Raw genomic sequence first — 14,273 nt, forward strand, 5'->3', positions numbered from 1 at the left:
GGTTTGGAAGATATCAGCTAATGTTTTATTAGCGCTTAATTACAACGCAGCACAACCCATACATTAAAATCCTTCAAATCTGGTATCGTCGGACTCATCAAGGGTTTAGGAGACAAAAAAAAATTACTCCCATCAAAATATGTAAACCACACCCAAAGTTAAAAGTGTTTGGGAAAAAAAATCTCCTCTAGGTGGCGCTGTATCGAAACTTCTCAGGCTACCTAAGGGCATCGTGGTGATGACCCATACCAAGTTTCATAACAATCTGTTCATGCGTTCATAAAATACAGCATTTTAGCACATAATTCGAAATGGCCGACAGCAAAAATGGCCCACATGGTCAACTCGGCATGACACCCTGAATCTCACGAGACCAATTTTATGATTTTTTTGCCAAAGGGTTCAGAAGTTAAAATTAAAAATAAAATAAAAATGTAACTCCGGACCAGTAGGGGATGCTGTGCTGAAACACTGCAGTTTGCTTCAAGTCATGCTTGTGATGATATGTGCCAAGTTTGGTTTGAGTACGATAAAGCGGTGCAGAGATGTAGCCTTACGTGTATTTTTGCAGCCGCTATGTAAAATTTCTTTGCGTGTTTATCGAAAACGTTTTGACAAATCAACTTGAATTCCATGTTTTCTGTCGCCATGATCTGAAGATGATCTTTTTCAATTTTGTGAAAATCAGAGGAACGGCCTAATAGGAGCTCGAAAAAGCAGGTTTTTCAGAAAATTCAAAATGGCGGGAAAATTTTCATAACGGAAAATAACATTCTGAACGTATATGTTCTGAAGGGCACGGCGCAGGTGCACTTAAGGAGTCCGAATCTACTTTTGCTAGTTTAATGACAGAAAAAAACGGATGGCATGCCAGGCACAGGGTCCAAAAGGGTTGTCTCGTGGGGGTACTTTGGGCATAACATGCAATAAACCAATCAGAGTCTTATCTCCCATTCCCTTTAAAAGCCAGTTCCGCTCTCACCAGAGTATGTGATTGAGGTAGAGCGGCAATAATCAAATAATTTCCCACTCCCCGCTCCACTCTTCGCTCACTGTTAGCAGAAACATCGCTCCTTCTTCGCTCCATGGAAAATTTGCGGCTAAAGTATTTAAGTAAGCTCTGAAATTTCACAAAAGTTTGGTTTATAACACGTTAAATTTATTAACAAATTTAAAAAAAAATAATAATGGAATATTATTGGGTTATTGGAAAACTAATGTGCAAATATTTTTTCCTATGACATGCCATGCTTATTAGGCTTTATCAACATTAAAAAATAAATCTCATTGCTGCTTTTTGCAGTGAATATTTTGTTGAAAAGATTGTACTCAAAATAGTAAGTTTTCATTAGTTATTTTATCTACGGGTAATTCCTTGAACTGTAACATTCCCCTCATGTCCATCTCTGTCATCATAACCTTAACATTCCTTCTGATCTGAGTGATCCATTTGTATCAAGCTAGTTAAATGTGTCTAACGTGTGATTTCTGGCTAAAAATGCAGTTATGTTATGGGCCATTGGCAGGAATTGTACTCAGGATAGAGCGGTACTGGAGCGCTCTCTGAGCGAGTTTTGCTGAAGTGTTTTTTTCTTTAATTGATAATGTGACCTTTTACACCACAGACTGAACAGAATAAAGCATTTCTTGTTCATTGGTTGACGTAAATTGGTATTATCTAATTGTGTACCTAAATGTGACAGCTGACAGATAGATAGATAGATAGATAGATAGATAGATAGATAGATAGATAGATAGATAGATAGATAGATAGATAGATAGATAGATAGATAGATAGATAGATAGATAGATAGATAGATAGATAGACATATATCAAGCCAAAATTTATTCAGACAACATTCTCTCACTCATTAAATAAATGTTAAAAATGAAAACACACACACACACACACACACATATATATACAGGTCCTTTTCAAAAAATTAGCATATTGTGATAAAGTTCATTATTTTCCATAATGTAATGATAAAAATTTAACTTTCATATATTTTAGATTCATTGCACTCCAACTGAAATATTTCAGGTCTTTTATTGTTTTAATACTGATGATTTTGGCATACAGCTCATGAAAAACCCAAAATTCCTATCTCAAAAAATGAGCATATTTCATGCGACCAATAAAAGAAAAGTGTTTTAATACAAAAAAAGTCAACCTTCAAATAATTATGTTCAGTTATGCACTCAATACTTGGTCAGGAATCCTTTTGCAGAAATGACTGCTTCAGTGCGGCGTGGCGTGGAGGCGATCAGCCTGTGGCTCTGCTGAGGTGTTATGGAGGCCCAGGATGCTTCGATAGCGGCCTTAAGCTCATCCAGAGTGTTGGGTCTTTCGTCTCTCAACTTTCTCTTCACAATATCCCACAGATTCTCTCTGGGGTTCAGGTCAGGAGAGTTGGCAGGCCAATTGAGCACAGTAATACCATGGTCAGTAAACTATTTACCAGTGGTTTTGGCACTGTGAGCAGGTGCCAGGTCGTGCTGAAAAAACAAATCTTCATCTCCATAAAGCTTTTCAGCAGATGGAAGCATGAGGAGCTCCAAAATCTCCTGATAGCTAGCTGCATTGACCCTGCCCTTGATAAAACACAGTGGACCAACACCAGCAGCTGACATGGCAGCCCAGACCATCACTGACTGTGGGTACTTGACACTGGACTTCAGGCATTTTGGCATTTCCTTCTCCCCAGTCTTCCTCCAGACTCTGGCACCTTGATTTCCAAATGACATGCAAAATTTGCTTTCATCCGAAAAAAGTACTTTGGACCACTGAGCAACAGTCCAGTGCTGCTTCTCTGTAGCCCAAAAGTGTCTTGACCTGGAGAATGCGGCACCTGTAGCCCATTTCCTGCACACGCCTGTGCACGGTGGCTCTAGATGTTTCTACTCCAGACTCAGTCCACTGCTTCCGCAGGTCCCCCAAGGTCTGGAATCGGTCCTTCTCCAATCTTCCTCAGGGTCCGGTCACCTCTTCTCGTTTTTTGCCACACTTTTTCCTTCCCACAGACTTCCCACTGAGGTGGCTTGATACAGCACTCTGGGAACAGCCTATTCGTTCAGAAATTTCTTTCTGTGCCAATGATGAGGGTGAGGGTGTCAATGATGGCCTTCTGGACAGCAGTCAGGTCGGCAGTCTTACCCATGATTGCGGTTTTGAGTAATGAACCAGGCTGGGAGTTTTTAAAAGCCTCAGGAATCTTTTGCAGATGTTTAGATTTAATTAGTTGATTCAGATGATTAGGTTAATTGTTATATTTCAAACTTTTTTAACAAATCAAAAACTGAAAAATTGGGCGTGCAAAATTATTCGGCCCCCTTAAGTTAATACTTTGTAGGGCCACCTTATGCTGCGATTACAGCTGTAAGTCCCTTGGGGTATGCCTCTATCAGTTTTGCACATCGAGAGACTGAAATTTTTGCCCATTCCTCCTTGCAGAACAGCTGGAGCTCAGTGAGGTTGGATGGAGAGCGTTTGTGAACGCAGTTTTCAGTTCTTTCCACAGATTTCTCGATTGGATTCAGGTCTGGACTTTGACTTGGCCATTCTAACACCTGGATATGTTTATTTCTGAACCATTCCATTGTAGATTTTGCTTTATGTTTTGGATCATTGTCTTGTTGGAAGACAAATCTCCGTCCCAGTCTCAGGTCTTTTGCAGACTCCATCAGGTTTTATTCCAGAATGGTCCTGTATTTGGCTCCATCCATCTTCCCATCAATTTTAACCATCTTCCCTGTCCCTGCTGAAGAAAAGCAGGCCCAAACCATGATGCTGCCACCACCATGTTTGACAGTGGGGATGATGTGTTCAGGGTGATGAGCTGTGTTGCTTTTACGCCAAACATAACTTTTGCATTGTTGCCAAAAAGTTCAATTTTGGTTTCATCTGACCAGAGCACCTTCTTCCACATGTTTGGTGTGTCTCCCAGGTGGCTTGTGGTAAATTTTAAACGACACTATTTTCTTCTTGCCACTCTTCCATAAAGGTCAGATTTGTGCAGTATACGACTGATTGTATGGTCAGAGTCTCCCACCTCAGCTGTAAATCTCTGCAGTTCATCCAGAGTGATCATGGGCCTCTTGGCTGCATCTCTGATCAGTCTTCTCCTTGTATGAGCTGAAAGTTTAGAGGGACGGCCAGGTCTTGGTAGATTTGCAGTGGTCTTGATTTCTTTCCATTTCAATATTATCGCTTGCACAGTGCTCCTTAGGATGATTAAAGCTTGGGAAATCTTTTTGTATCCAAATCCAGCTTTAAACTTCTCCACAACAGTATCTCGGACCTGCCTGGTGTGTTCCTTGTTCTTCATGATAGTCTCAGAGGTCCGTTTAAAGAGCAGAGCGCATCACAGTGCAGGTGCATTTATACGGAGACTTGATTACACACAGGTGGATTCTATTTATCATCATTAGTCATTTAGGTCAGCATTGGATCATTCAGAGATCCTCACTGAACTTCTGGAGAGAGTTTGCTGCACTGAAAGTAAAGGGGCCGAATAATTTTGCACGCCCAATTTTTCAGTTTTTGATTTGTTAAAAAAGTTTAGAATATAAAATGTGTGTGTGTGTGTGTGTGTGTGTGTGTGTGTGTGTGTGTGTGTGTGTGTGTGTGTGTGTGTGTGTGTGTGTGTGTGTGTGTGTGTGTGTGTGTGTGTGTTTTCATTTTTTACATTTATTTAATTTAATTAAATTTAGTTGCCAACATTTTATCAAATATTTAAATATTTATATTTAATTTTATTTATTTCAGCTTTATTTCAATTATATTTATTTTATTATATATATATATTTATATATTATAGGTTTAGTACAACACTGTATCAGACTTTGTTGAAAATCTGGCTAAAGGACAAGCTTTATACACAAACTTTCAGTCGGGTATGAGTGTCCCGAACTCACAGAGAGTCTCGATGCAACTCTTTCTTTTCAAATTACTTCAACCGATCCATTATGTTCTCAAGTGGTCGGCATGCATTTCAATCAATGCTTCTTTTTTTTTGCACAGGCGCAACTATTTTCAGCTCCTGAAATCTCCCTTCCTCCTTTTTCTCCTCCTTCTCTCCTGGCTGTCCTCATTCATTCACATTTAGTTTTGTCTCTATCCTCTCCCATGGGAAACACACATACCCTACACACATAGCACGTTTGCATGTAATGGCTTGAACTAAAGAGACAGAGATACTCTTTTTATGTTCGTATAATGGTGGAGGATAAAGTTCCCAGGAGAATAAAGGTCACCAATGCCTTATGAATTCACAATGGCTCACGATCAAACAGCTAATGAACTGAATGCATGTGGAATATAAAGAAAACCCCATTAGCACTGCACTAACTTCATACACGAACATCCAGCCATGCTAAGCTTTTGAATCTGTTTTGAATGCCTTTTAAATAAAAAATGTGTTTGCTCAGACATTTTACATTTATTTTTAATTATTTTGCATGATCTGAAATCTTATGAATAAAGTAAAATTGTCAGGGCTCTGACCTAGTGGTTAGCGCACATGCTCCTACACACCAAGCCGACACGTTCGTGTGGGTGAAGCAAGTTCAAGTAGACCTTTTGATTCTCAAAAGGCCAAAAATAATATAAAACTAGATTTTACATTTCCTAAAAATGTGTGGTACTTGCCCATGCATAAGTCCCTCTAAGATCCTAGTGTGCTGTGGGTGGGTGGTTGTTATTTGTTAGTGCTTTGCTATATGTGGTCACCAGAGTGTTCTTGGTGTTTACTAAGTGGTTACTTACTGGCCTAGGTCAATAAAATCCACCCTCAAGTGATATTCTGGTCTCTATGACTCAGATCCCTTCTTTAATCTATGTAGATGGGACTTCTATCATCTGCTAGGCAGAAATCATAATTCTAATCTCTTAGAAAAGTAATAACGCACCTCTTAAGGTAAATCTAATGTGTATATACTTACTATATTGAAGCTTCATTCCGCTATGGATTAAAAATAAAAAGATCTCACAATTCTGACTCTTTCTCCCTGTAATCCCAATTTTATATCTCAGAATTCTGACTTTATTTCCCACAATTGCAGGTTTAGAACTCGTAATTCTGACTCTTTTTTTTTCCTCCGAATTTTGGGATATAAACTTATAATTGCAAGTTATAAAGTCTGAATTGTGAGATAAAAGTGGCAATTACTTTTTCTTTTCTTTTTCGTGGTTGAAATGTGCTTCCATAGAATGGTTTTCTAGATGTATACGCATACATTTTGTATATGGATAAATTAAAAGTTTTCTAATCACTTCCATGGCCACAGGTGTATAAAATCCAGCACCTAGGCATGCAGACACTTCTACAAACATTTGTGAAAGAATGTGTCGCTCAGTGAATTCAAGCGTGGTACCGTGATAGGTTGCCACTTGTGCAATAAGTCCATTTGTATTATAACAAAGTGGAAGCAATTGGGAACAACAGCAACTCAGCCACGAAGTGGTAGGCCATTTAAAATCACAGAGCGAGGTCAGCGCATGCTATGGTCCACAGTGTGCAAAAGTCACCAACTTTCTCAATAACTTCTTCAATAGCTAGACCTCCAAACTTTGTGTGGCCTTCAGATTAGCTCAAGAAAAGTGCATAGAGAGACTAATGGAATTGGGTTTCCATGGCTGAGTGGCTGTATCCAAGCCTTATATCACCAAGTGCAATGCAAAGCATCGGATGCAGTGGTGTAAAGCACGCCGCTACTGGACTCTAGAGCAGTGGAGACGTGTTCTCTGGAGTGACCAATCACGCTTCTCTGTCTGGCAATCTGATAGATGAGTCTGAGTTTGGCAGTTGTAGGGAGAACGGTACTTGCCTGACTGCATTGTGCCAAGTGTAAAGTTTGGTGGAGAGGAGATTATGGTGTTTTTTGTGGGGGGTTTTTTGTTCGTTTTTTTAGGGTTTGAGCTTGGTCCTTTAGTTCCAGTGAAAGGAACGCTTAATGCCTCCGCATACTAAAACATTTTGGACAATTTCATGCTCAAACTTTGTGGAACCAGTTTGGGGATGGCCCCTTCCTGGTCCACCATGACTGCTTACCAGTGCACAAAGGAAGGTCCATAAAGACATGGATGAGCGAGTTTGGTGTGGAGGACATTGACTGGAAGAGTCCTGACCTCAACCTGATAGAACACCTTTGGGATGAATTAGAGCGAAGACTGTGATCCAGGCCTTCTCGTATATATATATATATATATATATATATATATATATATATATATATATATATATATATATATATATATATATATATATATATATATATATATATATATATATATATATAATGTGTGTGTATATATATATATATATATATATATGCTCACCCAAAGGATTATTAGGAACACCATGCTAATACTGTGTTTGACCCCCTTTCGCCTTCAGAACTGCCTTAATTCTAGGTGGCACTGACTCATCAAGGTGCTGAAAGCATTCTTTAGAAATGTTGGCCCATATTGATAGGATAGCATCTTGCAGTTGATGGAGATTTGTGGGATGTACATCCAGGGCACGAAGCTCCCGTTCCACCACATCCCAAAGATGCTCTATTGGCTTGAGATCTGGTGACTGTGGAGGATTTTTTAGTACAGTGAACTCATTGTCATGTTCAAGAAACCAATTTGAAATGATTGGAGCTTTGTGACATGGTGCATTATCCTGCTGGAAGTAGCCATCAGAGGATGGGTACATGATGGTCATAAAGGGATGGACATGGTCAGAAACAATGCTTAGGTAGGCCGTGGCATTTAAACGATGCCCAATTGGCACTAAGGGGCCTAAAGTGTGCCAAGAAAACATCCCCCACACCATTACACCACCACTAGCAGCCTGCACGGTGGTAACAAGGCATGATGGATCCATGTTCTCATTCTGTTTACACCTAATTCTGACTCTACCATCTGAATGTCTCAACCGAAATCGAGACTCATCAGACCAGGTCTAGTCTTCAACTGTCCAATGTTGGTGAGCTCATGCAAACTGTAGCCTCTTTTTCCTATTTGTAGTGGAGATGAGTGGTACCGGTGGGGTCTTATGCTGTTGTAGCGCATTTGCCTCAAGGTTGTGCGTGTTGTGGCTTTACAAATGCTTTGCTGCATACCTCGGTTGTAATGAGTGGTTATTTCAGTCAAAGTTGCTCTTCTCTCAGCTTGAATCAGTCGGCCCATTCTCCTCTGACCTCTAGCATCAACAAGGCATTTTCGCCCACAGGACTGCCGCATACTGGATGTTTTTTTTTCCTTTTCACACCATTGTTTTCTTTGTAAACCCTAGAAATGGTTGTGCGTGAAAATCCCTGTAACTGAGCAGATTGTGAAATACTCAGACCGGCCTGTCTGGCACCAGCAATCATGCCACGCTCAAAATGGCTTAAATCACCTTTCTTTCACATTCTGACATTCAGTTTGGAGTTCAGGAGATTGTCTTGACCAGGACCACACCCCTTATGCATTGAAGCAACTGCCATGTGATGGGTTGATTAGATATTTGCATTAATGAGAAATTGAACAGGTGTTCCTAATAATCCTTTAGGTGAGTGTATACACACACACACACACACACACACACACACACACACACACACACACACACATACTATATTCTATATCTACAAACATACAAGTTGATTTGAACGCACTAATATATGTCAATGAACAGGTTATGCACAAAACAAATCTCTAACTTATGTTTGAGGAATGCTAGAGGTTAAATAATTTTACCCCTGTTTTCCAGAGGTATCACGTAATGACTCGTGTCCAGATCTACCTGAGATTCAGAATGGCTGGAAGACCACGTCTCACGCAGCGCTGGTGCGTGGAGCCCGCATCACATATCAGTGCGACCCGGGGTATGACCTCGTGGGCAGTGAAACCCTGACCTGTCAGGTGGACCTAAGCTGGAACACCCAGCCTCCATTCTGTGAGAAGAGTAAGTCAAGCATAGTTGCATGTCTTCTTTGCTAATTGGAGTCTGACGCACTTTTACTTTCTGCAGATTCAAATGTCATCCTTCTCATCTTTGTCTCTTTTTCTCCTCCCTTCCCCTCATTAGTTATGTACTGCACAGACCCTGGACACGTGGAGCACTCCACACGCACTCTGTCTGATCCCAAACTCTTGGTTGGCACCACTATCCAGTATAGCTGCATTCCTGGATACATCCTGCAGGGAGGCGCCACACTCACTTGCTATGGTCGAGAACCCGGCACCCCTGTTTGGACGTCTCGCTTGCCACATTGCGTTTGTGAGTTCCCACAAATGTTTCATCCAAAATTTCTGTATTTTATATTTAAATGCCTTTTTAATCCCTCTATTTTTCCTGATTTTATTTTCTAAAAGCGGAAGAGTCTGTGTCCTGTGAGAATCCTGGCCTTCCTGACAACGGCTACCAGATATTGTCTAAAAGGCTTTACCTACCGGGAGAGTCTCTAACCTTCATGTGCTACCAAGGCTATGAGCTCATTGGTGAGATGGCCATCAAGTGCATTCTGGGAAATCCCTCATTTTGGAGTGGTCCATTACCTCTTTGCAAAGGTAAGAAAGGATATTTACAGAGAATAAGTATAAATGTACAGGGATTTATCCCTTACACCAAGATGTATTATTGTTATTATCATTATTTTTATTATAAAAATATTACTATAATGTTTTACTATTCCCAATAATTGCATTTTGTTTTCTATTTATAATTACCATAATGAAGCTGCATAACAGACATTTTGAATGAATATTCAAATAAAATATTTAAATGTCTGTAATGTGAAAACAAGTGACTGATCACATCTAAATTTTTTCAGTTGCATCAATTCACAGAATTTCAATTCGGCCAACTCAAAAATTTTGATGTGATCAGTCACTAGAAAATTTTAAATTGGAGACATTTTTTTTTTACAGTGTACATAAAAACAAAATGCTTTTTTGTTATTGCTTTATTACTATTATATAATATGTTAGAAGCTGAAATATATATAATTTTTTCCTTAATATTTTCAGCCAATCATGAATGTTCTGGCAATCATGCACTAGAGGGTAAGTTTTAATGTTTAATGTACTAATCTAAGCGAATAATTAAATTTTATAGATTGAAGTATTTACCCGTTGTTATCCTTGTTATCAGAGAGATTTTATAAAGTTTCACGGTTGTTGTAGTGGGTAAAGCGGGCGAAAATGAATTCTTGTCGTGTCTCATCTTTGTATCTTGTCTAGTGGCTGAAGCTGCGGCAGACTCTTCTTTTGACGGGGGAAGTATGGCTCTAGCAATATTTATACTGGTGCTGCTAGTGTCTGTTTTACTGGGAGGGGCCTACATCTATGTCACAAGGTGAGCAATATACTGTGGAAAGTGTAAGTATTACAAATGGAGTGCATTTGCGCCCACCCCGTTTTTGGTGCCGGAAGTATTTTTTATTTCTGTACAGCATCATGGGTAATGTAGTTTTCCACCAGGAATTCTGCTGTAAAAGGAACGCAGCCACTTTTTGGGTCTTTAGCTTAATCATCATATCCCCCAGAGATAGATAAGTCCATACATACCATTCTCATCTCTGTGCGTGCCATAACTCTGTCACACAGCCTAGCTTAGCACAAAGACTGGAGGTAAATGGCTCCATCTAGCCTACTGCAATAAGTGACTAAATTAAATTAAAAATGAAATGCGTAATAATCCAGAAACTTTGCTGCCGTGCCATGGGTGCAGCAGCTCAATGATAAGGCGCTGCGTAATATCATTGCGGCGCTGCACCCATGGTACAGCAGCAAAATTCTCTGATTATTACACAGGAATTTCAACACAAATACTATGGATTACCTACCTCATAGCTCACAGTAGGCCTGTCTTTAAAGGTTTATAAGTTATCATTCAAAATCATTTTCCTAATGGAGAAAATGAGTGGATGTTTTACTTCCGGAACCTGACTGTTGTACAACTATAAAGAGCTGCCTGTTCATGAGCACTTACACATGTTCTGTTGCTCATTTAATAGACTGCTCAAAGCTGCTTGTACTAATAATGTTTTGAAATGAGATTGTTTTTTTTTTTCATAAAACAATGAATAGCTTGAAGTGTAATGATGTGTGGGTGGATAAACACTACGATTGTCCATTGTGTTCCTCAGGTGCCGTTATCATTCAAACCTGAGACTTCCTCTGATGTATCCGCATCCCTACAGCCAAATCACAGTGGAAACCGAGTTTGACAACCCCCTCTACGAAACTGGGGGGGTGAGAGTCTCCTAGAACACCTTTACAACTGCATAACAAAGCTTTGGCAATCAAATAGAACAGGGATGGGCACTTCGGTCCTGGAGGGCTGCAGTCCTGCAGAGTTTAGCTGCAACCCTGATATAAACTCACCTGCCTGTATAGCTTTAACCCTGAAGATTGATTAAATAGGTGTGTTTGATTAGGCTAAACTCTGCAGAACATTGGCCCTCCAGGACTGAAGTTGCTCATCTGAGCAACAACCAAGAAACTCCCAAGCAACCATTCAAAACCCCTTATGAACCACATATTACAGTAATTTACCACCTTCGAAATCTTCCAGAATACCCTAGAAACCACCTAGCAACTACCCCTTGTGAACTACATGACACTGCCCTGGCAACCTCCCAGAGAACCCTAGTCCTGGCAATTATCCAAAACATCTGAAGAAACACATAGAGACTCCACAGCAACATAGCGCCACCTTGGCAACCTTCCAGAACCCCTTAGAAACCACATAGCACTGCCCTAGCAATTTACCAGAGCACCCTAGCAACCATATAGCAGTCCTGGCAATCAACCAAAACATCTAAGAAACCACTTAGCAATTCCAAGAAAGCACTAACAACTGTCTAGAACCCCTTAGCAACCACATAACACTTCCTTGGCAACTTCCCAGAGCACCCTAGAAACCGCATAAGTCTAGTCAGCCAAAAACATCTGAGAAACCACTTGGCAACTCCCAGACAACCATAGCAACTCCCTAGCAACCATCTAAAACCCCTTTGGAACCACATAGCACTGCCCTGGCAACTTCCCAGAGCACCCTAGCAACTGCATAAGTCTAGTCAGCCAAAAACATCTGAGAAACCACTTAGCAACTCCCAGAAAGCCATAGCAACTCCCTAGCAACCGTCTAGAACCCCTTAGGAACCACATAGCGCTGCCCTGGCAAATTCCCAGGCAACTTCCCAAAGCACCCTTGCAACTGCATAAGTCTAGTCAGCCAAAAACATCTGAGAAACCACTTAGCAACTCCCAGAAAGCCATAGCAACTCCCTAGCAACCGTCTAGAACCCCTTAGGAACCACATAGCACTGCCCTGGCAACTTCCCAGGCAACTTCCCAGAGCACCCTTGCAACTGCATAAGTCTTTGGCAATCATCCAAAAAGATTAGAAAACCCTAACAATCACCTAGCAACTCCCTAACAACCATCTAGAACCCCTTAGCAACCATATAGGACTGACATGCCAACTTCCAAGAGCACCCTAGCAACTGCATAAGTCTTTGTAATCATCCAAAACATCTGAGAAACCACATAGCAACTCCCTGAAAACTTAAGCAATAGCCTAACCAACCATCCTCAACCGCAGGGGCCAGGAAATCACCTAGTAGAACAACATGACCTGTGGGAGCAATGAGTTTTTGCATGATCAAATGCTGGAAGATGCTCCAGAATGCTAACATGAACGTAATTCTCTTTGTGGGTTTTTTTCTACAGGACACGAGAGAATATGAGGTGTCCATATGAAGAGGCCCACAGACACGTCCCGTATTACTCCAGCTCTTAGAGAAAGTGATGTAAATAGATCCTGAAAATTCCACTCTCCCCACCTCCCCAACCTCCAGAGGAAAGGGCGCTCATCAGCCGAGAGAGAGAGGGGCGTGAAGGGAAAGGGTCTCTGAAACAGGAAGTATCAGTGCAGAGATTGTTCGGCCTGTAGACGTTACTGTGGTTTTACCACATGTGACTAAACACGTATGCACTCACAGCCGGAGGTTCTCATTCTGCTGTTCACAAACGTGCGTGCGTGTGTGTGTGTGTGTGTGTGTGTGTGTGTGTGTGTGTGTGTGTGTGTGTGTGTGTTTGTGTGTGTGTGTGTGACATGAGTGAATGGAAAAAAACGAGTGACGGGTTTGCACAGTGTTCTTTCGCCTCAGCACCGTGACTTATGGGACAGTCTAACCCTGAGGTACATGCTCCGATATAAAGGGGTCGTGGTGGCGCCGTCCTGTGTCTGTCTGTCTGTGGCCCGTCCTGCCTGCTGTCATTTTTAAGTCTTTGTACTTAGAGCAGTTTGTAGTGCAGGTTTTAAAGTAGTATTTTTCCCCTGCAAGTGACGTCCTACTGCAGCAGAGACCAGATGATGTATTTATTTTGAAGTATATGTGAAATGTTCTCTGCTGTTTAATGAATACTTCATTTTGGAGATCAAGAAAAAAAATGTAACTGATTTCTCTAAAGAAATGTGAAAAATAAATTAATTTAAATCTTTTCTAACCCTGAAGCGTCCTGATTTTTATTAAAGGCTTTTATTTTTAAAGAGATCTGACAGAAATAGGGCATTTATGCTCCAGTGATTACAAATCAGTGACAAAATCTGCCAAACATCTGACAAAAATGTAATGTAATTTAGTATGGAGACTTTTGCTAGAGTCTCGATATTTATTCCCGATACAGTGTCCCAATATGTATTAATTTCAGATGTGTTTCCTAAGAAAAGTCAAGTCTTAAAGTTGCTCATTAGTCACATTCGTAAAAATTTGTGGGGAAGTCAGTCGGTTCACTCATTTTTTTCATAGAGAAGTTGATTTTGAACGATAACTTTTAAACCTTTAAAGGCAGCCCTACTGTGAGCGACGAGGTGGTTAATCTATGGCCTTTGCTTCTGCTGAAGTTATCAGTCCACGCTATTTCAGATATTTTACAAGCAGAATTCCCAATGAAAAAACTCAATTTCCCATGATGCTGTACAGCAAATTACACCAATCAGGAAGTCAACTCCAAAATAGCTGTTTAGCTCTCAAAATACGTAAATATTTGTATATATGAATATTTTACAATAAACTTAAAATATATTGTTGATATATCAACATTTGTACATAAGAAGTTTTATATTTCTCCATCATTTTAATTCATTATGCTGTTTGCAATGCTTCATGGGATTGTAGTTTTCACCTGTTTTAGTTCTCTCATGTTGTGATTCGCCTCATAGCTGATTGGCTTGTTTCATGGCTTATAACTCTTTAACAAATACTTTTTTTAATTCCTGTGATGTCCC

At 40.4% G+C, this 14,273-nt stretch overlaps 1 protein-coding gene across 3 annotated transcripts in view; it reads left to right on the forward strand.

Annotated features, from left to right (window-relative positions):
- LOC137062313 (seizure 6-like protein) overlaps window positions 1-13,492 on the forward strand; it is a 71,749-nt gene extending 58,257 nt beyond the window's left edge. For all 3 annotated transcript variants that reach the window (XM_067433177.1, XM_067433176.1, XM_067433178.1), the window contains 7 exons: window positions 8,745-8,939; window positions 9,063-9,254; window positions 9,350-9,544; window positions 10,004-10,039; window positions 10,217-10,331; window positions 11,125-11,230; window positions 12,713-13,492. In XM_067433177.1, the coding sequence (XP_067289278.1) occupies window positions 8,745-8,939; window positions 9,063-9,254; window positions 9,350-9,544; window positions 10,004-10,039; window positions 10,217-10,331; window positions 11,125-11,230; window positions 12,713-12,742 (869 nt within the window). In that variant the 3' untranslated portion in view covers window positions 12,743-13,492. The remainder of the gene's footprint in view (window positions 1-8,744; window positions 8,940-9,062; window positions 9,255-9,349; window positions 9,545-10,003; window positions 10,040-10,216; window positions 10,332-11,124; window positions 11,231-12,712) is intronic.
- Window positions 13,493-14,273: the final 781 nt, after the last annotated feature.

The sequence above is a fragment of the Pseudorasbora parva genome, chromosome 23 (genome assembly GCF_024679245.1).
Source record: "Pseudorasbora parva isolate DD20220531a chromosome 23, ASM2467924v1, whole genome shotgun sequence".
NCBI lineage: Eukaryota > Metazoa > Chordata > Actinopteri > Cypriniformes > Gobionidae > Pseudorasbora > Pseudorasbora parva.